This window comes from Lathyrus oleraceus, chromosome 4, assembly GCF_024323335.1.
Source record: "Lathyrus oleraceus cultivar Zhongwan6 chromosome 4, CAAS_Psat_ZW6_1.0, whole genome shotgun sequence".
In the NCBI taxonomy this organism is placed as follows: Eukaryota; Viridiplantae; Streptophyta; class Magnoliopsida; order Fabales; family Fabaceae; genus Lathyrus; species Lathyrus oleraceus.
The window spans coordinates 471,094,505-471,121,760 of NC_066582.1; the positions used below are offsets into that span (position 1 = coordinate 471,094,505).

Sequence of the window (27,256 nt, forward strand, 5' to 3'; positions counted from 1 at the left end):
CAACTCTTTGAACTTCGACAAGTTCTCCAAGCTATTTCCAGTTACTAACAAGTTATCGACATATAAATAGATGATTGTTATATCTTGTGCCACAACCTGAACATAGGAACCATACTCAGATTTGCATTTGACGAATCCCAATTCGACTAAGTATTAGTCGATCTTCTTGTTCCATTTCCTAGGTGACTGCTTGAGACCATATAACACTTTGTGAAACTTGTATACTTTCGTTGCTTCCTCTTGAATCACAAACCTAAGAGGTTGTGTGGTATAAACTTATTCTTCTAAAAGAACATTCAAAAATGCTGATTTTACATCTAAGTGAAATATCGACCAACCTTGCTTACATGCCAAGGCAACTACTAGTCGAATAGTCTCCAATCTTACTACATTTGCATATACTTCAAAGTAGTTGACACCTTCTCTATAAATAAAACCACGAGCTAACAATCTATCCTTATGTCTTGCTATCGACCCATCAAGATTGTGCTTCAACTCGAACACCCACTTCACTTTGATAACTTTTATATGTGTTGGCAATTCGACTAACTCTCATGTGTTATTTCTTTTGACTACTTATAACTCTTCAACCATAGTTGACTTCCACTGTTTATCGTTTAAGGCTTCTCTATATTTGATTGGTTCAACACCTACAAGTAAGGCGAATTGAACTAATTCTCCATCTAGTGTGACTTCATAATCACTAGTTACTTCATAGTCTTGAAGTCTTGCTGAATGAGCTCTAGTTATTTGAGGTCTTTGACTAGTACTAGCTACACAATATCCGATTTCGACAATGTCAGACATGTCAGTAAATGCTTCGACTTCGACTGGAATATTGACAATATCTTCGATTTCAACATCATTACTTGCTTCGTCGAAATCATAGCTCATCAATGGCTTATCAATTGCATCACTAGAATTCCGATCCCATGCAAAATTTTTGTCAATCACAATATCTTGAATCATCATGATCTTCTGATTAATCGGATTAAACAACCTTTATGCACCAGTTTTATGATATCCTATGAATCATAGGTTCACTCTTGTCATCAACCTTCCTTCTTCTAGCATCAGGAACATGCTTGTAACAAATAGAGCTAAATACCTTCAGATGACTCACTGATGGTCATTTGCAACTCGACACTTATTCAGGAATCTTGTTCTTCAACTTCTTGGCAGGACACCTATTCAAAATATAAACAACAGTGGAAATAACTTCACCCCATAAGGATTTTGGAAACATTTTCTGCTTCAACATGCATCTTGCCATGTCCCATATAGTCTTGTTTCTTCTTTCTGATATTCCATTATGTTGAGGCGTGTAAGAAGTAGTTACCTCATGATCAATACCATGTTTTACACATAATTCTTCAAACATCTTGTATGTGTATTGGCCACCTCCATCTGTTCGAAGAACTTTGATCTTCTTCTCACTCTAGTTTTTGACAAACATTTTGAATCTCTTAAAGATTTTGAATACTTTATCCTTTCGCTTGATCACATAGATCTATAGCTTTCGAGTAAACTCATCGAAAAACAAAACAAAATACCTGTTTCCACCAATGGCAAGCTCCTCAAGAGGAGCACATACATTTGAATGCATAACTTCGAGTATGCAGGAGGATCTCATTGGTATAGTCGAAACGAAAGACTTTCTGGATTGTTTTCCGACTAGACAACCTTCATAGAGTATGTTGGGAATATCCATATTTGGTATACCAATTACCATATCTTGAGTAGTCATTTGATTGATTGATCGAAAGTTCAAATGTTCAAACCTCAAATGCCACAACCAATTATGCTTGTGGTCGACAACAATTTTTAGATATTGTACTTCAACCGAGCTGATCATGGTCTTGAATATCCTATTTTTCGACAAAGGAGATTTCAATACCAAATTATTCTGAGTGTCGAACATTTCTAAGGCTCCATCTTTCATAATCACTAAGAAACCTTTTTCGACCAGTTGTTTAACAGGTAACAAATTGCACTTTATTTCAGGTACATAAAGTACATCTTTAATCATAGCTTTTCGTCCATTACTCCTTTGAAAAACTATCTCACTAGTACCTTCTACTTGCAACGAGCTATTATCAGTAAGTTTGACCTTGCTCTTCTTCGACGAGTCGAAATCTGCTAACCACACTTTTTGACCAATCATGTGATTTGAGCAACCCAAGTCGAGAAACCATATCTTGGAGTCGACATGGTCATCTACAACTGCAGCCATAACCACCATATCTTTAAAATCATCTGAATCTTGGCGTGCAAGGTTCGCTCCTTCCTCTTTTCCTTTTGTCGCTCCCCTGTCTTTATTGTACAAACAATTCTTTGTCACATGACCCCACATTTCACAGTTATAGCACTACACACCTTTTTTCTCTTTGTCTTTATGATAGGAGTTTCCTTTTCCTCTTTTCGAGGATTCAGAAACCCTATCACCGACCTTATGCTTTTAAGGGTTCAACCAAGACTTTTTCTATGAGTCTTGTCTCTTTTACCTTTGAATTTGTTGGAGCCACCATATTTATGAAGGTGTGAAAAACACAAGAAAATTGGGGGGGGGGGGGGGGAATTGGGTTTTAAAACAAAAGCTTTTTACCAACTCAAGAACACCACACAAATACTAAGAACAAAGATATAAAACACAATTATTTTTATTCTGGTTCTCTTGAAACTCAAAGCTACTCCAGTCCATCCGCCAAGGTAATTCTCCTTATACACAAGGACTTAATCCACTATAATCAACTGATTATAAAAATCACAAAGAATAACCTTCTTTGTCTTCTCAAGGATCCGACTATACCCTAGTTTCCTTAAGGAATCACAACCAACAAGTTTGAATAAAGGTTTTGTGTTTACAAGTTGCTTCTACACGAGCAAATTTTACACAAATGAAATACAAACACTTAAAGAAAACTGTGTACAATAATTGATAATTTTTCACGTAGAAACATACTTTTCCAATATTGTAGTGCTTCTCAGTTTTTCTTCAAGTCTCCAAGTCTCACTTATATAGCATAAGAAGGAGACAATTGGAGGGTAAAATTCGGATACCAAAAGAGCAGTTTTCCACTGTTGGATTGGTGAAAGGAGTGATACATAGTACAATCCTTCACCCATAATTTTAGTGACATGTGTGATGTATAGTACAATCCTTCGCACACGAATTAAGGAGTGGAAGAAATTTTGATTTGTACTATGTACTATTTGATCACATATTGACTTGATCTTATCTTCAAATTCATTGGCTTCTGAGAAACAATTGATGAAGCATGAAAACAAGAAACACACAACTAGATTCAGAAACTTCAGAATCTTCAGTCAAAACCTTGACAATGTTAGCAGTCTGGCTAGAGATCTTCAGAATCTTCATCTAAGTAATAAAACTTCATAAGCTTGACGATTAGAGTCACATCTAGAAGTAGAAACAGAGAGAACGTTGCAACAACAACATATCGTGTCTTCAGAAACTTCTCAGGAGTGAATCAACATAGAAACAGAAAGAGAATTGCAGCAGCAACCTATGATCTTTCAGAACTTCTCATGATTACCGGAGAAGCGGAATTCAGAATACAATGTTTAGAAACTAATGACGTTCCACTTCATATACTCAGAATCAAAACTGACTGTTAAAGCTACACAAAAACAAACCATTAGGGTACCAAATTATTGTCACATAAATACACCATTGTTATCATCAAAACTCAAGGTATATATGCAGAACCAAATCTTGTTCTAACAGTTTCTTCCAAGCCCGAGCCTGCAGTGCTTGTATCGAATCATGAAATCCTTTGCTTTCGACAATCCTAATCTCATGCACCTCCAACGAACCAACCAAATCTTCTAATTTCATTGTTTCAAGATTGTTGGATTCTTGAATAGCTACGATAACTTGAACAAAGTTAGAGGTCAACGTACACATTACCTTCTCAACTATCATCTTATCAGTTAGGGTTTCACCATAACCCTTCATGAGATAGACGATATTCTGCACCTTCGACACATAGTCTGGAATCTTTTCATGTTCTCCCATCTACATCAATTTATATTGCCGTCGCAAAGTCTGCAATTTGACGACTTTGACTTTCTCACCTCCTTCATAGTACTTGACAAGAATATCTCATATCTCCTTCGCCGATTCAGCAAGAGAGATCTTGTCGAAATTCGCTGAATCTACCGCCGATTGAATGCAATACGCATCCTTGCAATCTTTCTTCTGCGCTTCCTTGTTCGCGAATATCTGAGCATTTGGTTGCATTCTCAGAAAGCTCAAGGACGCCATTAGTAATCACTCCTAGGATTTCATGAAAGTCGAACAGAGATTGCATCTATTTTCTCAATCGGATCCAATTCTTGCCATCAAGAATTGGAAGATAATTCAGAATGTCATTAGTACCATTCATCCTTGCAGCGATTGATTAACAACTCACGATCCTGGAAACACGACCACCGACGTTTGATTCTTGAAAACGCGATCAAGAATCTAACCAGAACTCTAGATACCAATTTGTTAGTGCTTGAGACACTTTTAGTGAGGAGATAAAAAGAGAGAATACTGAAATAAGAATTACTATTACTGAAGAATGATTGTGTTACTGAACTGAATTACAAAGTACATATTTATATACCCTTAAGTGACTTGACTACTAAGTAACAAATATAACAACTTTAAACCCTAATTAATTTTGAATTTATACCTCAAATAATTTGGATTATATTACGTATCTTAACAAATATGACAATCTCCAAGTTAGTGGTGTGACCAATAATTTAGGCTTTTTTAGTTTATCATGGTCGGCTATCAGACTATGGGTTCACTTAATGGTAGAAGTCCTCTTGATTCAACCAAGATATACAAAGGGTATGCCTCAACTCAAAGAAGATCGAAGAACTCTCTATGGAGGCATTTACATGATATCATGTGGAGACCGATTCTTTGTCTAATTGATGACTATCATTAAAGGAAATGTATTCATGAATGTTATCCTCCAGCTCCAGCATCGTTTTCCCAACACGTGAAGTGTTGCAATATCGGAATATGTTGCACTCTTATAAGTAAATATGATTATGCGAGCTAAATATAAGAAATAAATCTAAATGATTCTTGTACAATGCTTCCAACCATTTAAACCTTTCATGACCTTCTTGTTTGTGCATGCATAATCTCTTTTTCATCCTCACAACGCCAACTCCAAACTCATCAACCGTCATGTTTATTGTCTCATATCTATGAATCTAAAAGTAAGCTAATGAGTGGCACGTGTAAGGGTCATATCATCAATAGACAAATGAAAAGACAATGCCTTAGAGTGCCATCTTTTAGTAAACTCATACAGCAGCTTGTGGTCGATTTTAGTGCCATCTGAATCTTGTCAATGCATTCTTAAATCATGGAAATTTAGACTTCCTTAGTGTATATATCTTCCGACCATGTTTGACACATTTTATCATATTACAAAATTATAAAAAAATTCACTACGTAACAATACATGTGTTATGTATAATTATATAAGTGATACATTAAAATTTAATTTAAGATTTATCTTTGTGTTCCATATAATGGATCCTCAGGAAATACAATTGGTGCAAGAGTGTAGAAATTAGAATATGATATGGGTTGAGTCTAAGATGTTTATGGATCTATGTGTTTATGTGTTTGTATGTATGATTTCTGCAACAATATGTTTGATTTTTATGTTGACAACACTCTTAGATGCTATGTGGTGATTAAGTTGTGTGGTGCTTGGAAATTAAGTTGTCAAAGTCTATATATGGAAGACAATACCTCATGTCAAGCGGAGTTTTGTGAAATCAGTGAAGATCTATGACCAAGCAGTGAGTATGATGATGATGTCTATATTGAAGAGTTATCTTAAGTCTCATCAGAATAAGATTCAAGGTTCCAGTGAAATGCAAAAGTTAAAGATAATGTAGTAAGGAACCAAAACTTTCAGAGTTGTGAAAAAGAATAAGTGTGAAAGCTCGTTGAGTCTGTGTCGAGTGATCGACGTCTGTAAAGATATAAGAATAACTCTTGAATTTACTAAGAAAAATCACACACACATTGAATTGATTGGAAATACTATCTCTTTTTATTAAACTAACAGAAAATGTTTTTATGTCTAGCTAGTTGGATAAAACCTCAACAAGTTCTTTATGAGAGAAAATTTGCACAATATAATCGATTATTCCTTAGGTCTAATTAATTATCTCTTTTTGTAATGTCTCATAATCAACTATTATGATTTATCATCGACTAGTAGCGACTCTTTCAAAAACCTTTCATATTTGTACTTGATAATCGATTGTGTCACATGCTTAATCGATTATCAGCATTAAAAGGGCCCTGTATTTTTTTTTCCTTTTTGAGCCACATTTTCTCATATAAATAGAGGGCTCCCATTCACTTGATTTGACACTAGAAAATATATTTGAAATACATTTCTCTCACTCTTATTTATTTTCTCACTTTTTCTGTAATGCTTTTGAGAGTGAAGTTTTATATTTGCAAGGTATTTGGGTCTGGTGTAGGGGTAATATTGTAAGATCTCTTTGGAGATATTTTATTTTTGATTGTGAGATAAACTAAGTGAAAACTCATGTTTAGTTGTTGAGGTAAACAATTTAAAACCTCAATTTGGTTTGTAGGTCTTTGTTATTAAAAGTCTTTGTTGGTTCGAGATTGTCTTGGTGGTAAAATCTCTTGGTCAAGAGGTCTTCGTAGTTAAAACCTTGCGTTTGGTTAGGAAGTTAGCCATTACAAAACTCAAATTCTCATGTAAGAAAGTTCCTGGAAAAATTCTTTCAAAAACTCATATCATAGGAGAAACTCTCAAGAAGAAAAAACTTGGAGAGAGTAATATATCATATTATTAAATTGAACCTCTATAAATATGTACTATTTTTTTCTCTTCCCTTAACTCTTTATTTTTTCAGTTATTTATTTCCGTTACATTTACATCTATCTGATTTTCTGTCTTCCACTACTTTTATCTTTTTTGTTTTGCAAATATTTTTTAAATATCTTGTAAAATAAATATTTGGACATATTTTTTCAAACCCATACAATTCATCCCCACCTCTTATATCTTGGAGTCATTTTTCCAACAATGTCTATTATGGATCCTAATGAGATGTCTGCGACAGATATCCTAAGTTATACTAAGACGTTTGAGATGAGTCTTTGCAAACAAATGCATGTCGACAATCTATTTTACTATAATTTTAAATAAAAGACTCAACATAAACCACATTTAAAATAAAAAAAACGAAGTTGTATGTTGTTATTCTAAAAGAATCCTTTCCATTGATAATAATACGTGGTTCTAGTTGAAAAATTGCATTCGAAATGATCCTTTAAGAATTGTTGCAGGCATGAAAATCCTCAATTGAAACGAATCTAATATTTTTAAATAGAAAAATGATAACGATTGCTACATGGACAACCTAAATATAATTTGATAATTATAAATAAATTGGTCATCTATACGCTATTTGAATGAAAATCTCACATAGATATTTTTGGGGATTTTAGAATATATATATATATATATATATATATATATATATATATATATATATATATATATATATATATATATATATATATATATATATATATATATATATATATATATATATAAATCAGAGAGATGCTTATCCAAATAAATAGTCTCAAAAAGATCTTTTTAAAGGTCAAATTTAAAATTATGGGAGAGTCCCTAAAATTATTAAAAGTCTATTAGAATTTATTTTTAAATATAGATAAACACTTCGTGTTATTTTTTTTAACATTTAACTCCTTCAAATTTAATATAAAGTTTTAAATTAAGTTTACTTATAATATTGTTCTAAGCCACAAGATTCAAGATTAAAAAAACTCAAAAATAAGAAAAAAGAAAACAAATATGAGAAATAAGTGTTTTCTCATTCTCTCAAAGTAGATAATTTCACTCTCTAATATATTACACATCGTCTAGATCAATCAAACGACTATCCGCATAATATATTACGTCTCTCGTGAACGATTTTAACCGTTCATAATATATAAAAAAATCACTCCTAAATATTCAAATTCATTATCATTTTCACATCTTTTTAATTTTTTCATTAAAGCGTCAACATTATAATGCATCCAACCCCGTGGTACCGGAATTTTACCGCACTCTTACAAAACAACAATTCTGATTTCATTTCAATAGCAATTCTGATTTCGGAATAAATACAAGTACCCACTTTTTTTCATAAATATTAAAGAACCTTTATTACACATATATAAATATCCTATTCAATTACCTTAATTTTAAAAGTAACAAAACATTTCCTAAAAAGCATTCACTCTTATCCCTACCTGTCTGCCACCAAATAGATATTAAACAACTTTGTCAAAAATATAATATTGTAATATAGCACGTGTTATGTATTAAACAATAAAAACAGAAGATTGTCATCTTCATGGGACCTATCTCTCTTTAAATATCCACCACTTCTTCCTCTCTCAAACCTCATCCAATTCCCTCTACTTATTTTCCATTACACTTTTCAATCATCTTCCATTCTTTTTCATTCATACTCTCACCATGGAAGTTGGTCTAAGACTCCTTCCCTATATTATCAGCTCAAAGAGTAACTCAAATATTCTTATCAAATCTGCGGTGAAAAAGCCAAACCAAACCATCCCTATGGATTTCTGCTTCCTCAAAACTTGCAATTTGTGTAATAAACACCTCAGCCAAGACAAAGATATCTACATGTACAGGTATATATATATATATATATATTTGCAACACATGTTTATAGTGTATGATTTTGTTTTACACATAAAAATATTGGTCTGTTATTGATATGTTTGTAACAATTATGCAGAGGAGATCACGGTTTCTGCAGTATAGAGTGCCGGAACAGACAAATAGTTTTGGATGACATGAAAGAATTAGAGATTTGCACTAAGAAAATGGTAAAATCTTATAGGCAATGTTGTAGTGAGGCGCGCAGAGAGACGAGCCTTATTCTGGAGGACATTCGAATGCAAAGACTGAAATCTAATGTATAAACCAGTTCCATGTAACCAATAACTAGTTAAAGAGTTAGTGTTTTTTTTTGTCAAAGAATAAAAAAGTTATATAGTTAGATTTGTTTTTCATGTCACCACCATCATTACTATCAAGAACACTTAAAGAAAATATCTTTCTATGAGCACTACAAGAATAACTTTGTGCAGCCACGTGATTTAGTGACGTGAAATGCACGTGGCAAAAAATGCCAATTACGACGTGAATTTCACGTGGCTAAAGGTAAAATATAATAAAAAAATGGAATGACAACTTTTCAGGTTGGGGGGAAATGAAAATAATTAAAATTTGGTAGTGACATGCAGATCACGTCGCTATTTTAAATTTAAAATTCAAATAATGTTTTGTGAAATGTAATTCACGTCGCAACTAGTGACGTGCTGATCACGTGGCAACTAGTGATGTAATTTAATTTCCGAAATGAAAATCACGTCGCAAATAGCGACGTGACAAGCATGTGGGTACTGGGTTCAGAGAGACGTTACAGATGACCGTTGAATGTTTTGTGGCGTGTAAATCACGTCGCAAATAGCGACGTGTTTACCACGTGGGAACCTTTCCTTTATCTTCCATCTTCTCTCCCTCTTCCCTTCACCGTTTCATTCTTCAAGCTTCTTCGTTTCCTCTTCAACCTTCCACCTGCAGACCCATTTTCCCCTTCAACCCATTTCTCTCCTTCAAGCTTCAGATCCATTTTGAAATTGGAAATTTAAAGGTAAATACTTTTATTATTTCAACTTAAACCCATTTCTGTTTAATATATATGAATTTTATTTTAATTATTGTATTTTTTTTTTAAGAAATAGCTAAGAGTGAATTATTCATTCAAGAATTTGGAGCAAACAGATTCAAAGTCTTCATCCAGGTATATTCAAAATTGTGAAATTTAATTTTTTTTTTTAATTATTTTCAGATTAGTTAAATGTATTGAGTTTGGACTGGATTATGTGTTGTGCTTATTATGTATTAAAACCGAATTTGTTTGGACTGGATTTTGTTTTTGTGCACATTATGTATTAAAATAGAATTTGTTTAGAAATTTAATGTATTATATATTAGAATTTGTTTAGAATTTGTTTATAAAACATATACCCTAATGTATTATTAAAACAGAATTTGTTTAGAATTTGTTTAGAAATATAATATATAATAGTTTTAAAAAAACAGATTATTTAATGTATTATATATTTAATGTATTATACAAAAAAAACAGAATATTTTATGTATTAAATTTTTATAGTTTAGAAATAGATTTTATATAATATACTATTAATACCAATACTATCCTCTTTATTAATACCCTATTTATAAAATCATTTTTAATTATTTCTAGAGAAATTATAAATTTCAAAAGAAAATCATGTCAAGCTTGGAAATATTAAAACTTTGATATTACTTTGTTTAGAAACTATTTAATGCCTTTATATATGTGCACATTATATTTTTTAGAAATATAATATATAATTTTTTTTAAACAAAATATTAAAACAGAATAATATTTATAAAAAAAAACGAAATATTTTGTTTATTAGAAAAAGTAATATGAATCATGTCTAAAAATAGAAGTTGTATTATTATTTAGATAATATGGTTAGTTTAAAAAATATAATAGATTAGTGTTTTGAGTAAAAATTGATAAGTGTGTATATATATTATTTAGATAACTAAATAAATAGAAGTTGTATTATTAATATTATGTTTAAAATAATGTATAAAAAAACAAAACATTAATTTCATATATATTTTTATATTAAAAATATGTTTATAAAAAAAATTAGTATGAATAATATGTATGTCTAAAATGTTTTTTTTTTAAATAACACATATTAGGGTATATGTTTTATAAATATATGTTTAGTTTAAACAATAAAGTATATAATAGTTATATTATATATTTATTAATAGTATAATATATTTTTTTTAAATTGTACGTAATAATTAGTTGGATGTACGATAGAACGATTTTTAAATTGGACGATAGAGGAATATCACTTTTGAAATTAAAATAGTAACGATTTTGTAAATGTGCAGTATGGAATATTTTCATTACTATCGTAGTTGGATGTACGATAGAACGTATCCAGGAAGACGTGGACTTAAACCGAACTTTGAGGAAGAAGTTAAAGGGTTTATCACATGGGCTTTCGCTCAAGAATGTTGTCTAAGCGAAGGAGGAGTAAGATGTCCTTGTCTAAAATGTGAATGTAGACCTATAATTAGTGACCCGGAGGAAGTAGAACGTCATTTGAAGAGAAGGGGTTTCATTAAAAATTACTGGGTTTGGACATATAATGGAGAACAGTTGCCGAGTAATGTACAAATGAGAAGGGGTTTCGTTAAAGGCCGAATTAGAGGAAATGAAAAAAAGACAACACGATATGGAGGAGCAAATGAGACAATTTATGCAGTCCATGAGTAGAAATCAAAATCAAAGAACAAGTGAAGACGATGAAGATGACGACGAATTTGATGTGTAATATTTATTTAGTTTTAAATATTAATTTTTGTATAAATAATTACTTTGCTATTTTTATAATACATTTTCATATGTGTAATTTTAATTTAAAAATATTTCACTTAATTATTAATTATTCTATATTTTATTATTTATTAATTATTTTATCTTTTATTAATAATATAATTTAATAATAACAATATATTTTATCTTTTATTTTAATTTTGTTTTTAAGTTGTGAAGTGTAAATCACGTGGGTAATTTGCCACGTGATTTTCATGTGGCAACATACCATCCATTTTCAAATGTTGTGACGTGATATTCATGTGGCAAAGTTGTGTCATGAATATCACGTGGCAAAGTTTAAGCGCAGAAGGAAGTTAATTCACAATGTTGCGACGTGATTTGCCTTTGGCAAATTAGCGACGTGTTTATCACGTCACAAAAAGTTGCCACACGCGTTCCAGCGACGTGAATCAACACGTCGCTATTTTTGACTAGTGAAGTGATTTTCACCTTTGCCACGTGATAATCATGTGGCAGGGGGGAGTTTTTCTTGTAGTGGAGAGACATTCTCCAACATTTTTACTCTATTTCAGCTTAATGACGAATTATAAACACACACAAATTGGAGCATTTCTTTCTACGGAGAGCATAAGCAATTTCACCTAACTAGGTGCTAAATAATTTCTGGATGGCCTTAAATCAGATGTATAACAAATTTGCTCTTCTTTCCAAAGTTGGATTTTTCTAACTTCCATATGCTAACCAAGCCAGTCCTCGATTAACGAATCGATCATGATTTATTGATTCCATGGTTATATTGTTCATTGTATTTTGATGCTTCTTAAGTGCTTACTTCCCTTTACCTAATACACACACAAAAAAATGAAAATTAAGTGAATTTCATCTTTTTAAGATTATTACTATTGTACACACAAATTAGGAGAACTGTGTTTTTTTTTTAAGTAAGCTAAATAAGTGTTTTGAAACGCATGTTCTATTTAAGTAAATTAGTTAGTTATAAATTCTCCCCAACTTAAAATTATGTTTTTCTTTAAATAAAAATCCTCAAATTTGATTTAGAGTGTGGTTAATTATGAAGCTCTCACACGACTATTAGAAAGCGTGTCCCCGCACCAGACACACATCGACACAGATATGCGTACGACGCGTATTCGACACGTTTTTGAAGTATCAAACGAAAAAAATTGAAATACAACGGACACAGATACGACACATTATTTTAAATAACGGACACGTCACAACTCAAATTCTCAAAATTTTAAAATAAAAAAAAAGTTTTTTACCTTTCATTTTCCACTTCTCCACTATAAAAACAACACGATATTCCATATTCCACCTTTCATATGACCTTTATTGTTAATGCTTTTTCATCTTTTCGGTTTGTTTTCATCTTCGTCGCACGTCACTTTGCTGCACACGCGTTGTTTCTATCTCAACAAGATTTATTCATCTTATTTGTTTGTTTTCATCTTCGTCACACGCTGCTGTTTCTGTAACACCCTAAAACCCCGAAAATATTTTTATAAAAGATAAACAATTATTTCTCCAAAATATGTGTTGCACATGCTCAACAAACATACTCTTTCAAATAAAACGTAAAACATGCAGCGGAACTCAAACCTTAAACATACTTTAAAATTGCCTCGATGAAATAAAATATTTGATTAAATAAATAATCCCAAACAATAACATCATACCAATAATGAAAACATCGCAAACCCAATGTTACATATCAAAGTACCTACAAAAACTAAATAACACGGAAAACAACAAAGAGGACTCAACGCAATCCTCCAGCTCAACAATAGCTACTCGTCTACCTGATTATATGTACTCCAGGAGAGTACAAAGCACCACAGATAAAGAAACAAGGGTGAGAATAACTTTACAAATATTAGCGATGTATTAAACAACAGGGATAATTTTCACATAATAAGTAATATTTGTTAGATTAATATATATATATATATATATATATATATATATATATATATATATATATATATATATATATATATATATATATATATATATATATATATATATATATATATATATATATATATATATATATTGATCCTATGTTCCTGATAACAAAAGAACAACAAGATCAATAAAACAATATGCGGAAATAGAATTAGAGGTTTTACCTCCAACCATTGTTGCAGTGTTGTGAGTGCACTGCCTTTGATTCTTCCAAGCTCTTGCTCTCTCAATATATATGGTGTATTTCTTTTGTGATGAGAGAAAGCTTTGGGGACCAAAGACTATTTATAGGCTTGATTCTACCATCAAGAACTTAAAGTCATTAAAACTCATTACCACCCAATTAAATAGTCATATCAATTTACATTAAAACCAAAATAAATCATACCCTTTTCAGAACCAAAATCCCAAAACTATGGACCACATTAAAATTGGTTTATTATTAATAATTATTATAATAAAAATAAGAAATAATTACATTCTCCCACTTGGTCCATAGAACTGATTATTGGCATAAATGAGTCATGGAAAACTTACTCAAGAAATAAATATGTGAATCATAGAGATAGTCCCTCTTAAAGCGAGTAGTCTCATCTATGTATTACAACATGTCTATTTTCAAGTATATATCTGTAATGTGGTAACTAACTTGATGAATAAACCAATGTTTACTCTTGGTCCAGATGTAACATATTTTCTCAAACTGATGTGCGCATGAAAATGAGAAAACATCACAATATAAGAGTTTTATTATTAAACTGTATGTATATATACAATCATAAGGAGGACCCAAGTCCCATGTTCTCTACATGATCCTTAAATTTTATTGGTGGCATGCCCTTAGTCAAAGGATCAGCGATCAATAAATCAGTACTAATGTGATTAATAACTACTATTTTATCTTTAACTCTTTCTCTAATGGCTAAATACTTTATGTCGATGTGCTTGCTTCGACTTCCACTTTTATTGTTCTTAGCCATAAAGACAGCTGCTGAATTATCGCAAAAAATCTTCAAAGGTTTAGAAATAGAATCCATGATTCTAAGCCCAGAAATAAAACTCTTAAGCCATACACTATGAGAAGTAGCCTCAAAACAGAAGACAAACTCGACTTCCATAGTAGAAGTAGCAACCAAGGTTTGCTTAGTAATTCTCCATGAAATAGCTCAATCAACCATCATAAAGATATATCCTGATGTTGATTTGCGAGAATCAACACAACCAGCAAAGTCGAAGTCTGAATAGCCGATCACATCAAGATTGTCTGTCTGCCTATACATTAGTATATAATCTTTTGTTCCTTTAAGATATCTCAACACCTTTTTTGCATCTTTCCAGTGATCCATACCTGGATTACTCTGATATCTTCCTAAGATTCCAACAACAAATGCAATGTCGGGCCTTGTGCATACTTGAGCATATATAAGACTTCCAACAACAGAAGCATATGGAATGTTCTTCATTTGTTCCGGCTCAAAATCATTCTTAGGGCATTGATTCAAATTAAATCTATCGCCCTTGACAATGGGTGCAACACTTGGTGAACAACCTTTCATTCTAAATCTCTCTAAAACTTTATTGATGTAGGTTTCTTGTGATAGACCCAAAATTCCTCGAAGTCTATCTCTGTGGATCTTAATGCCAATGACATAAGATGCCTCACCCATATCCTTCATATCAAAGTTTTTAGAGAGGAATTGTTTCACCTCATGTAGAAAACCTTTATCATTGGTTGCAAGTAGTATGTCATCCACATACAAAATGAGAAAACAAATTTTACTCTCACTGACCTTATGGTATATACATTGATCCATGGGGTTTTCAATAAACCCAAATGAGGATATCGTTTCATGGAATTTAAGATACCATTGACGAGAGGCTTGTTTTAACCCATATATGGATCTCTTAAGCCTGCAAACCAAATGCTCACCACTATTAGAAGAGAAACCTTCAGGTTGTTTCATATAAACCTCCTCCTCTAAATCACCATTAAGAAAGGCTGTTTTCACATCCATTTGATGCAACTCAAGGTCAAAATGTGCAACTAATGCCAAGATGACGTGAAGAGAATCTTTCTTAGATACAGGAGAAAAAGTATCAGTGTAATCGATTCCCTCCTTTTGAGTAAATCCCTTAGCAACGAGTCTGGCCTTGTATCTCTCAATGTTGCCTAATGAATCTTTCTTGATTTTAAAGACCCATTTACAACCAATGACCTTTGCCCCATTAGGTAACTCTACAAGATCCCATACGTCGTTGTTTTTCATGGAATTCATTTCATCATTCATGGCATCATACCACAAATTTGACTCTTTGCAACTCATGGCTTGTCTAAAGCTCTCAGGATCATTCTCAGCTCCAACATTATAGTCAGATTCTTGCACAAAAATTGAATTTTTGATTTGATCGCTCCCACTAGTCAAATGATTTTCCAGAAACTTTGCATTTCTTGACTCCACAATCCTAGTTGTATGAGATGGACAATAAAATCTATAACCTTTAGACCTTTCGGCATATCCAATGAAATACCCACTAATGGTCCTCAGATCTAGTTTCTTGTCTTGTGGGTTATAAATCCTCACCTCAGACGGACATCCCCAAACGCGCATATGTCGTAAACTCGGCTTCCATCCTTTAAATAACTCAAATGGTGTCTTTGGGACGGCCTTGGATGGAACCCGGTTTAGAATATACACAGCCGTCTTTAGTGCTTCATTCCATAATGATTTAGGAAGATTAGAGTCGCTAAGCATACTCCGCACCATGTTCAATAATGTTCGGTTTCTTCTTTCTGCAACACCATTTTGGTTTGGAGAACCGGGCATGGTGTATTGGGCAACAATCCCATGTTCTTGAAGAAACTTAGCAAATGGACCAGGTGCTTGTCCACTCTCAGTGTATCTACCATAATATTCACCACCCCGATCTGATCTCACCATCTTTATTTGTTTTCCACATTTGTTCTCAACTTCAGCCTTAAAGACTTTGAAGGCATCCAATGCTTCATATTTATTGTTAAGCAAATAAATATTCATATATCGTGAGTAATCATCTATGAAAGTGATGAAATATTTCTGACCATGTGCATCCATATCAGGACAACATATGTCTGTATGAATTATTTCTAATATACTTGAACTTCTATTGGCACCTTTCTTAGACATGTCGGTCTGCTTTCCCTTAATGCAGTCAACATAAGTTTCAAAGTCAGCAAAATCTAGAGTATTAAGTACCCCATCTTTTACTAACCTTTTAATTCTCTCTATGGAGATATGTCCTAATCTCCAATGCCATAACATAGAAGAACTCTCATTAATATTACACCGTTTAGTGCCAGTTTGAACATGCATTGAACTATAAATGGATTCGATTTGTAAATTAATACGATAAAGACCATCAGACAATATACCATTCCCAACATATTCCGAATTATAAAATAATTCAAACAAGGTGTCTTTAAAATTAAAGGAATATCCAAAAGGTACAAGTCTAGAAACTGAAATCAAGTTTCGTGAGAAACTTGGTACATAAAAGGTCCTTTCTAATTTCAAAACAAAACCATTATTCAAAATTAAATTGAAAGTTCCAATAGCATCCACATGTGAGGCCATCCTGCTTCCTGATAGGACAGTCCGCTCACTTCCCACTGGCTTCCTTAGGTTTTGCATACCCTGTAAGGAATTTGTTATATGGATTGTTGATCCAGAATCAATCCACCAGGTGTTAATATTAACATCGATCATATTAGATTCATAACAAAAAAATGAGAATAAATTACCTTTCTTCTCAAGCCATTCTTTGAATCCAGGGCATTCCTTCTTCATGTGTCCTCCCTTTTTACAGAAGTAACACTTTGATCTTCTTCTCACTCTAGTTTTTTACAAACATCTTGAATCTCTTAAAGATTTTGAATACTTCACCCTTTCGCTTGATCACATAGATCTATAGCTTTCGAGTAAACTCATTGACAAACGAAACAAAATACCTGTTTCCACCAATGGTATGCTCCTCAAAATTAGCACATACATTTGAATGCATAACTTCGAGTATGCAGGAGGATCTCATTGGTATAATCGAAACGAAAGACTTTCTGGATTGTTTTCCGACTAGACAACCTTCATAGAGTTTGTTGGGAATCTCCATACTTGGTATACCAATTACCATATCTTGAGTAGTCATTTGATTGATTGATCGAAAGTTCAAATGTCTAAACCTCAAATGCCACAACCAATTATGCTTGTGGTCGACAACAATTTTTAAACATTGTACTTCAGCCGAGCTGATCATGGTCTTGAATATCCTATTTTTCGACAAAGGAGATCTCAATACCAAATTATTCTGAGTGTCGAACATTTCTAAGGCTCCATCTTTCATAATCACTAAGAAACCTTTTTCGACCAATTGTTTAACAGGTAACAAATTGCACTTTATTTCAGGTACATAAAGTACATCTTTAATCATAGCTTTTCGTCCATTACTCCTTTGAAAAACTATGTCGCTAGTACCTTCTACTTGCAACGAGCTATTATCAGTAAGTTTGACCTTGCTCTTCTTCGACGAGTCGAAATCTGCTAACCACACTTTTTGACCAGTCATGTTATTTGAGCAGCCCAAGTCGAGAAACCATATCTTGGAGTCGACATGGTCATCTACAACTGCAGCCATAACCACCATATCTTTAGAATCATCTGAATTTTGGCGTGCAAGGTTCGCTCTTTCCTCTTTTACTTTTTTCGCTCCTCTGTCTTTATTGTACAAACAATTCTTTGTCACATGACCCCACATTTCACAGTTATAGCACTACACACCTTTTTTCTCTTTGTCTTTATGATAGGAGTTTCCTTTTTCTCTTTTCGAGGATTCATAAGCCCTATCACCGACCTTATGCTTTTGAGGGTTCGACCAAGACTTTTTTCTCTGAGTCTTGTCTCCTTTACCTTGGAATTTGTTGGAGCCACCATATTTATGAAGGTGTGAAAAACACAAGAAAATGGGGGGGGGGGGGGGGTGAATTGGGTTTTAAAACAAAAGCTTTTTACCAACTCAAGAACACCACACAAATACTAAGAATAAAGATATAAAAACACAATTATTTTTATTCTGGTTCTCTTGAAACTCAAAACTACTCCAGTCCATCCGCCAAGGTAATTTCGCCTTATACACAAGGACTTAATCCACTATAATCAACTGATTATAAAAATCACAAAGAATAACCTTCTTTGTCTTCTCAAGGATCCGACTATACCCTAGTTTCCTTAAGGAATCACAACCAACAAGTTTGAATAAAGGTTTTGTGTTTACAAGTTGCTTCTACACGAGCAGATTTTACACAAATGAAATACAAACACTTAAAGAAAACTGTGTACAATAATTGATAATTTTTCACGTAGAAACATACTTTTCAAATATTGTATTGCTTCTCAGTTTTTCTTCAAGTCTCCAAGTCCCACTTATATAGCATAAGAAGGAGACAGTTGGAGGGCGAAATTCGGATACCAAAAGAGCAGTTGTCCACTGTTGGATTGGTCAAAGGAGTGGTACATAGTACAATCCTTCACCCATAATTTTAGTGACATGTGTGATGTATAGTACAATCCTTCGCACACTAATTAAGGAGTGGAAGAAATATTTGATTTGTACTATGTACTATTTGATCACATATCCACTTGATCTTATCTTCAAATTCATTGGCTCCTGAGAATCAATTGGTGAAGCATGAAAACAAGAAACACACAGCTAGACTCAGAAACTTAAGAATCTTCAGTCAGAACCTTGACAGTGTTAGCAGTCTAGCTAGAGATCTTCAGAATCTTCATCTAAGTAATAAAACTTCAGAAGCTTGACGATTAGAGTCACATCTAGAAGTAGAAACAGAGAGAACGTTGCAACAACAACATATCGTGTCTTCAGAAACTTCTCAGGAGTGAATCAACATAGAAGCAGAAAGAGCATTGCAGCAGCAACCTAGGATATTTCAGAACTTCTCATGATTACCGCAAAAGCGGAATTCAGAATACAACGTTCAGAAACTGATGACGTTCCACTTCATATACTCAGAATCAGAACTGACTGTTAAAGCTACACAAAAACAAACCATTAGGGTAACAAATTATTCTCACATAAATACAACATTGTTATCATCAAAACTCAAGGTATATATGCAGAACCAAATCTTGTTCTAACAGTTTCTTCCAAGCTCGAGCCTGCAGTGCTTGTATCGAATCTTGAACTCCTTTGCTTTCGACAATCCTAATCTCATGCACCTCCAACGAACCAACCAAATCTTCCAATTTCATTGTTTCAAGATTGTTGGATTCTTGAATAGCTATGATAACTTGAACAAAGTGAGAGGTCAATGTACACATTACCTTCTCAACTATTATCTTATTAGTTAGGGTTTCACCATAACCCTTCATGAGATAGACGAGATTCTGCACCTTTGACACATAGTCTGGAATCTTTTCATATTCTCCCATCTACAACAATTTATATTACCGTCACAAAGTCTGCAATTTGACGACTTTGACTTTCTCACCTCCTTCATAGTACTTGACAAGAATATCCCACATCTCCTTCGCCGATTCAGCAAGAGAGATCTTGTCGAAATTCGCCGAATCTACCGTCGATTGAATGCAATACGCATCCTTGCAATCTTTCTTCTGTGCTTCCTTGTTCGCGAATATCTGAGCATTGGTTGCATTCTCAGAAAGCTCAGGGACGCCATTAGTAATCACTTCTAGGATTTCATGAAAGTCGAACAGAGATTGCATCTATTTTCTCCATCGGATCCAATTCTTGCCATCAAGAATTGGAAGAGAATTCACAATGTCATTAGTACCATTCATCCTTGCAGCGATTGATTAACAACCCACGATCCTGGAAACATGACCACCGACGTTTGATTCTTGAAAACGCGATCAAGAATCTAACCAGAACTCTAGATATCAATTTGTTAGTGCGTGAGACACTTTTAGTGAGGAGATAAAAAGAGAGAATACTGAAATAAGAATTACTATTACTGAAGAATGATTGTGTTACTGAACTGAATTACAAAATACATATTTATATTCCCTTAAGTGACTTGACTACTAAGTAACAAATATAACAACTTTAAACCCTAATTAATTTTGAATTTATACCTCACACAATTTGGATTATATTACGTATCTCAACAAATATGACAATCTGCAAGTAAGTGGTGTGACCAATAATTTAGGCTTTTTTAGCATATCATGGTCGGCTATCAGACTATGGGTTCACTTAATGGTAGAAGTCCTCTTGATTCAACCAAGATATACAAAGGGTATGCCTCAACTCAAAGAAGATTCAAGAACTCTCTATGGAGGCATTTACATGATATCATGTGGAGACCGATTCTTTGTCTAATTGATGACTATCATTAAAGGAAATATATTCATGAATGTTATCCTCCAGCTCCAGCATCGTTTTCCCGACACCTGAAGTGTTGCAATATCGGAATATGTTGCACTCTTATAAATAAATAAATATGATTATGCGAGCTAAAAATAAGAAATAAATCTAAATGATTCTTGTACAATGGTTCCAACCATTTAAACCTTTCATGACCTTCTTGTTTGTGCATGCATAATCTCTTTTTCATCCTCACAACGCCAACTCCAAACTCATCAACCGTCATGTTTATTGTCTCATATCTATGAATCTAAAAGTAAGCTAATGAGTGGCACGTGTAAGGGTCATATCATCAATAGAAAAATGAAAAGACAATGCCTTAGAGTGCCATCTTTTAGTAAACTCATACAGCAGCTTGTGGTCGATTTTAGTGCCATCTGAATCTTGTCAATGCATTCTTAAATCATGGAAATTTAGACTTCCTTAGTGTATATATCTTCCGACCATGTTTGACACATTCTATCATATTACAAAATTATAAAAAAATTCACTACGTAACAATACATGTGTTATGTATAATTATATAAGTGATACATTAAAATATAATTTATAATTTAAGATTTATCTTTGTGTTCCATATACATACAATGACATGTCTAATGGCGCCCTCAGGAAATGCAATCGGTGCAAGAGTGTAGAAACTAGAATATGATATGGATTGAGTTTAAGATGTTTGCGGGTCTATGTGTTTGCATGTATGACGTCTGCAACAACATATTTGATTTTTATGTTGACAACACTCCTAGATGCTATGTGGTGATCAAGTTGTGGTGTTTGGAAATTAAGTTGTTAAAGTCTATATATGGAAGACAATGCCTCATGTCAAGTGAAGTTTTGTGAAATCAGTGAAGATCTATGATCAAACAGTGAGTCTGATGATGGTGTCTATATTTAAGAGTTATCTCAAGTCTCATCAGAATAAGATTCAAGATTTCAGTGAAATGTTAAAGTCAAAGATAATGTAGTAAGGAACCAAAAAGTTCAGAGTTGTGAAAAAGAGTAAGTGTGAAAGTTCGTCGAGTATGTGTCGAGTGATCGACGTCTGCAAAGGTATAAGAATAACTCTCGAAATTACTAAAGAAAATCAAACACACATTGGATTGATTGGAAATACTATCTCTTTTTATTAAACTATCAAAAAATATTTTTATGTCTAGCTAGTTGGATAAAACCTCAACAAGTTCTTTATGAGAGAAAATTTGCACAATATAATCGATTAATCCTTAGGTCTAATTAATGATCTCTTTTTATAATGTCTCATAATCAACTATTATGACTTATCATTGACTAGTAGCGACTCTTTCAAAAACCTTCCATATATGTACTTTGTATTTGGTTAGGAAGTTAGCCATTGAAAAACTCCAATTCTCGTGTAAGGAAGTTCGTGGGAAAATCCTTTCAAAAGCTCACATCATAGTAGAAACTCTCAAGAAAAAAAATTCTTAAAGAGAGGAATATATCATATTATTAGACCGAACCTCTATAAATATGTGATATTTTTCTCTCTTCCCTTAATTCTTTATTTTTTCAGTTATTTATTTCCGTCATATTTACATCTATCTGATTTTCTGTCTTCCACTATTTTTATCTTATTTGTTTTGCAAATGTTTTTTAAACATCTTGTAAAATATATATTTAGACATAGTTTTTCAAACCCACACAATTCATCCCCATCTCTTGTATGTTGGAGTCATTTGTCCAACAATATCTATTATAGATCATAATGAGAGATGTTTGAGACGAGTATCCTAAGTTATACTAAGACGTTTGAGATGAGTCATTGCAAACAAATACATGTTGACAATCTATTTTACTATAATTTTAAATAAAAGATTGAACATAAACCACATTTAAAATAAAAAACAAAGTTGTATGTTGTCATTCTAAAAGAATCCTTTCCATTGATAATAATACATGCTTCTAAGGGAAAAGTTCCATTCGAAATGATCCTTTAAGAATTGTTGCAGACATGAAAATCCCCAATTGAAACAAATCTACTATTTTTAAATAGGAAAATGATAACGAGTGCTGCATGGGCAACCTAAATATAATTTGATAATTATAAATAAATTGTAGTCATTTATACGCTATTTGAATGAAAATCACGCATAGATATTTTTGGGGATTTTAGAATATGTGTATATATACAAATCAGATAGATGCTTCTCCAAATAGTCTAAAAAAATCTTTTTAAATGTCAAATTTAAAATTATAGGAGAGTCCCTAAAATTTATTAAAAGTCCAGTAGAATTTTCTCTTAAATATAGATAAACACTTCATGTTATTTTTTTTAACATTTAACTCCTTCAAATTTAATATAAAATTTTAGATTAAGTTTACTTATAACATTTAACATGCTCAACAAACATACTCTTTCAAATAAAACGTAAAACATGCAGCAGAACTCAAACTTTAAACATACTTTAAAATTGCCTCGATGAAATAAAATATTTGATTAAATAAAGAATCCAAAACAATAACATCATACCAATAATGAAAACATCGCAAACCCAATGTTACATATCAGAGTACCTACAAAAACTAAATAACACGGAAAACAACAAAGTAGACAAAGAGGCCTCAATGCAATCCTCCAGCTCAATAGTAACTACTAGTCTACCTGATTATATGTACTCTAGGAGAGTATAAAGCACCACAGACGAAGAAACAAGGGTGAGAATAACTTTACAAATATTAGCGATGTATTAAACAACAAGGATAATTTTCACATAATAAGTAATATCCAATATCATTCTCACATAATCATATATAACAATAACCATAGTCACGATGCAAATGTATAATGCAATGTACTCCTCCTCCAAAAATACATGTGGCACCAAAAATTTGGATGCCCGAGTTATTTTACGAAATTATCCACGTCTTTATTTTCTCTCTGAAAAATGTTCTCTCTGAACAATGAGACCGTCATTGACTCTCTCTAAGCACTGGACCTCGTCATTGGCTTCCTCCGAGCACTGAACCTCGTCGCTAACTTTCTCTGAGCATTGGACCTCGTCACTAGCTTTCTCCGAGCATTTGACCTCTTTGGACCAAAGTCCCACCTATCTTAGATATACATGAATGCATTAATATATGATGTCAATCACAACTCATAATCAATCAACAAATGACATGTCATATCCCACAAAAATATTCTCTTAAACAAAATTGCTCTCTGGATAAGATTCTCTCTGAAGCACACAACTTTAAAATAATTTTATATAATTAAATCTTAATGATTATATTAAAATAATGGAGTAAACAGGTTAATATGACTCACACATGCAATGTCTATCCGTACTAGGAACATTCGGTCCTTCGATTCTGGCTTCATCGGGACAGATAATAATTCAACCATAACATTCTGACATCTGGATGTTTCTCAACCAGGATCTCAATTAGAAAATGGACCCTGAGTATGGATAGACATGGGTTGGATGCAGACGGATGCAAAATGTGAATGATGCAGATGCATGAATGCAAGTCACTGTGCATCCTTCAAGTTATCTGAAGATCAACTGTACTGGACCGGTCTCTGAACTGATTACAATCATCTGAGGGCCCGAGTAACCATAAATCCAACTTGGGAGGTTCCGAAATAAACGGAACGGAGGATATACCACCATTATCACAGGAACATCCGCTGAACGGATGACACCAAGATCCTCTGAACAAGTGCCCTCAACTTCAACCCGGGGATCCGAAATAAACGGAACCCGCTGATAAGTACCACAGACAGAATTCCGGCGTCTCAGAGATAAATATCCATAAATCTGACTGAACCAAAGTCAACATCACAAAATCACTGACAGAACCTGTACTTGTAAGAATCAAACCCTCCCCTCACAGGTGAATTCTAACAAGGTCATCCTAAGGCAGATAATGGTCTCGACGATCGGGCAAGATACTCAACGGGTTTGCCCTTTCGGGTGTGCCGTTGTAGCTCTCATAAGATCATCTAAACCAAAGATCCGGGAAAGAACGGTCACCGAAGTCAACATCTCAAAAGAGATCATCCAACCTGAGTGGAATACTCCAAACGGAAGGATTCTCTCAACTGAACCTCGTCCGGCTGTGGTATGTCACATCTCCGCATCATGTCGTACAACATGTGAAGAGACGTGAGACCACGCTAATCCTAGGTATATACTCGGCCTGGGTATTGAGCCTTACTCAGAACACTCACCCCAAATCAGAGGAACCAACCTGTACAGAATCCAGCACAATGATAATATGATGCATGCAAACATATATACAAGTATATACAATCACAGCATAATCATAAATGCAGTAAATAAAAAAGCAACCAAAACTACCCTAGAGAGCGCTAGGATTGACTCGCTTAGGGAAGATGGACCAGCAAGAGGTCAACTTCTTATATTCCCCAACAGAGTCGCCAGCTGTCGCATACGCGAAAAACAACCGGTGGGAAAAAGACACAGAGCCGCCACCGTGCGTTATTTATCCCAAAGGAGGGAAAGGAAACGCTCGAAGTAAACCTGGAAAGGAAATGGTCTTACGACCAGAGATTGCAAGGATCGGGAGTCGATTACGCAAGGGAAAGGTATTAGCACCCCCTCACGTCCGTCATACTCGACGGGATCCACGCTCAAAAGAATAGAATAAGGTTGCTGAATAACTGCTCAAAGAATGCACACACACTGGAATAAAACACAGGTGAAAGAAGACGGAGAAAGCGGACTCGGCAGGATGTCGCATCCTGGGCCTACGTAGTTTGTCAGACACAAACATCAGAGTCAACGTAGTTCGGGGAAATGGGAAACGTGCTCGCTAGGACATTGCATCCTATGCATACGTATCTTCTCTAACCAGAGTAAGAATCAGAGCACTCGTAGCTCGGCTAACGCACGCCGAAACAAAATGCTGCAAGAAGACGCTGAGACGTCAAAAGAAAACACACAAACGGAAACAAACTGCCAATGGTTGGTCTTACATCTGACTCCGTACAAACAAACGCAAACGAGGAAACAGAATGCCAATCGCTGGGCTTACATCCGACTTCGAACAAAGAAACACCAACAGGAAACCGAATTCCAATCGCTGGACTTACATCAGACTCCAAACACACAAACACCAACAGGAAACCGAATGCCAATCGCTGGACTTACATCAGACTCCAGGCAAACGCACACGAAAAGAAGAAGGGTCTCGATTGCAACTAGGGCAAGAGAAAAGGAAGGTCTCGATCGCAACGAGGGCGAGAGGAAAGGATCAAAGTTAGTCGTCAGTCAAACTCGACAAGACATCGCATCTCGTGCCTACGTATCTCATCTGGGCATGAGAATCAGAGTTGCCGTAGTTCGGCTAAACTATTTCTGTTTGTTTTGTGTTTTTTAGGTGAACAATGTTACTACGCAATCTACCGGATGCTCGACCTTGGGAGACTTACTCACCCGTAGTAGAAGGAGTTAACGTGTCCTTAAGAGGGGATAAAATTGGTTTGTGTTTTAGGATGCTCACGCAAGAAAGGAAGTCCTAGACGAAGGAACCGTGCTACCTTAATTGACATGCAATCGAGAGACTATGCGAAGTCTAGCAATCCTACGGGGATACAATCACATCACACAAACACATACAACATGAAGTAAACACACCAACAAGGGGCTCAAACATCAAGAGTGAGGCTTTAGTCAAGGGGTCATATCAACCTCGACAAACAAGTCGGGCTTTAGTCAAGGGGTCACATCAACCACGACAAACAAGCCAACTGTAGGGTATGAAGACTCTTAACCACTGACATTGACCGTCAGGGTGAGCAGATGAAAGGTAATGAGGGTAAGACCTCATAGCTCTTAACCCGGGCCTGGGTGGGCTTCAATAAATGAAAACGTGGGGATCCAGAATGTGGGACCTTACTCCACTTGACTGACTCTATATACAAAGGATCTTGGGGTTAGGTTCAAGAGCCTCATCACGTAGTGCGAGCATAATGAACGACTCAAACGATTAGCAGGGGACTAACTGCTAGTCCCTTATATCTGCCAATTGCCTCTTCACTTAGGAGGACTTGAAGTACATGGCACAAAAGTAAACAAATACAGTCATTGCCTCTTAAGGAGGACTTCAGCCAAATGCCTGCCAAAAGAAACGACAGGGCTTCCAGACTACATGGGGTTAGAGGATGATTACCTAGGTGGTATGCCAACCACAAGCAAAGCAAAGCAACTCAAGCAATGAGTTAAAGCGACTAAAGCACCTGTAAGAAAGTCAAACAAGTCAATATTCACATTCAGACAAATCCAACAAACAGTCAACA

General features: G+C 34.1%; 1 protein-coding gene across 1 annotated transcript; it reads left to right on the plus strand.

Moving 5' to 3' along the window:
* Positions 1-8,501: 8,501 nt before the first annotated feature.
* Positions 8,502-9,135, plus strand: LOC127076211 (FCS-Like Zinc finger 17). The gene is made up of 2 exons (XM_051017796.1): positions 8,502-8,764; positions 8,872-9,135. Exons 1-2 carry the CDS (start codon positions 8,586-8,588, stop codon positions 9,056-9,058), a joined length of 366 nt encoding a protein of 121 aa, XP_050873753.1. The 5' UTR covers positions 8,502-8,585; the 3' UTR covers positions 9,059-9,135.
* The last annotated feature ends 18,121 nt before the right edge of the window (positions 9,136-27,256 follow it).

Bases quoted from the DNA above. Each gene is read 5' to 3' on its own strand.
- LOC127076211 (XM_051017796.1), top strand. From the start codon at position 8,586: ATGGAAGTTGGTCTAAGACTCCTTCCCTATATTATCAGCTCAAAGAGT. The intron at 8,765-8,871 runs GTATATATATAT...ACAATTATGCAG, and splicing joins AAAGATATCTACATGTACAG to AGGAGATCACGGTTTCTGCA.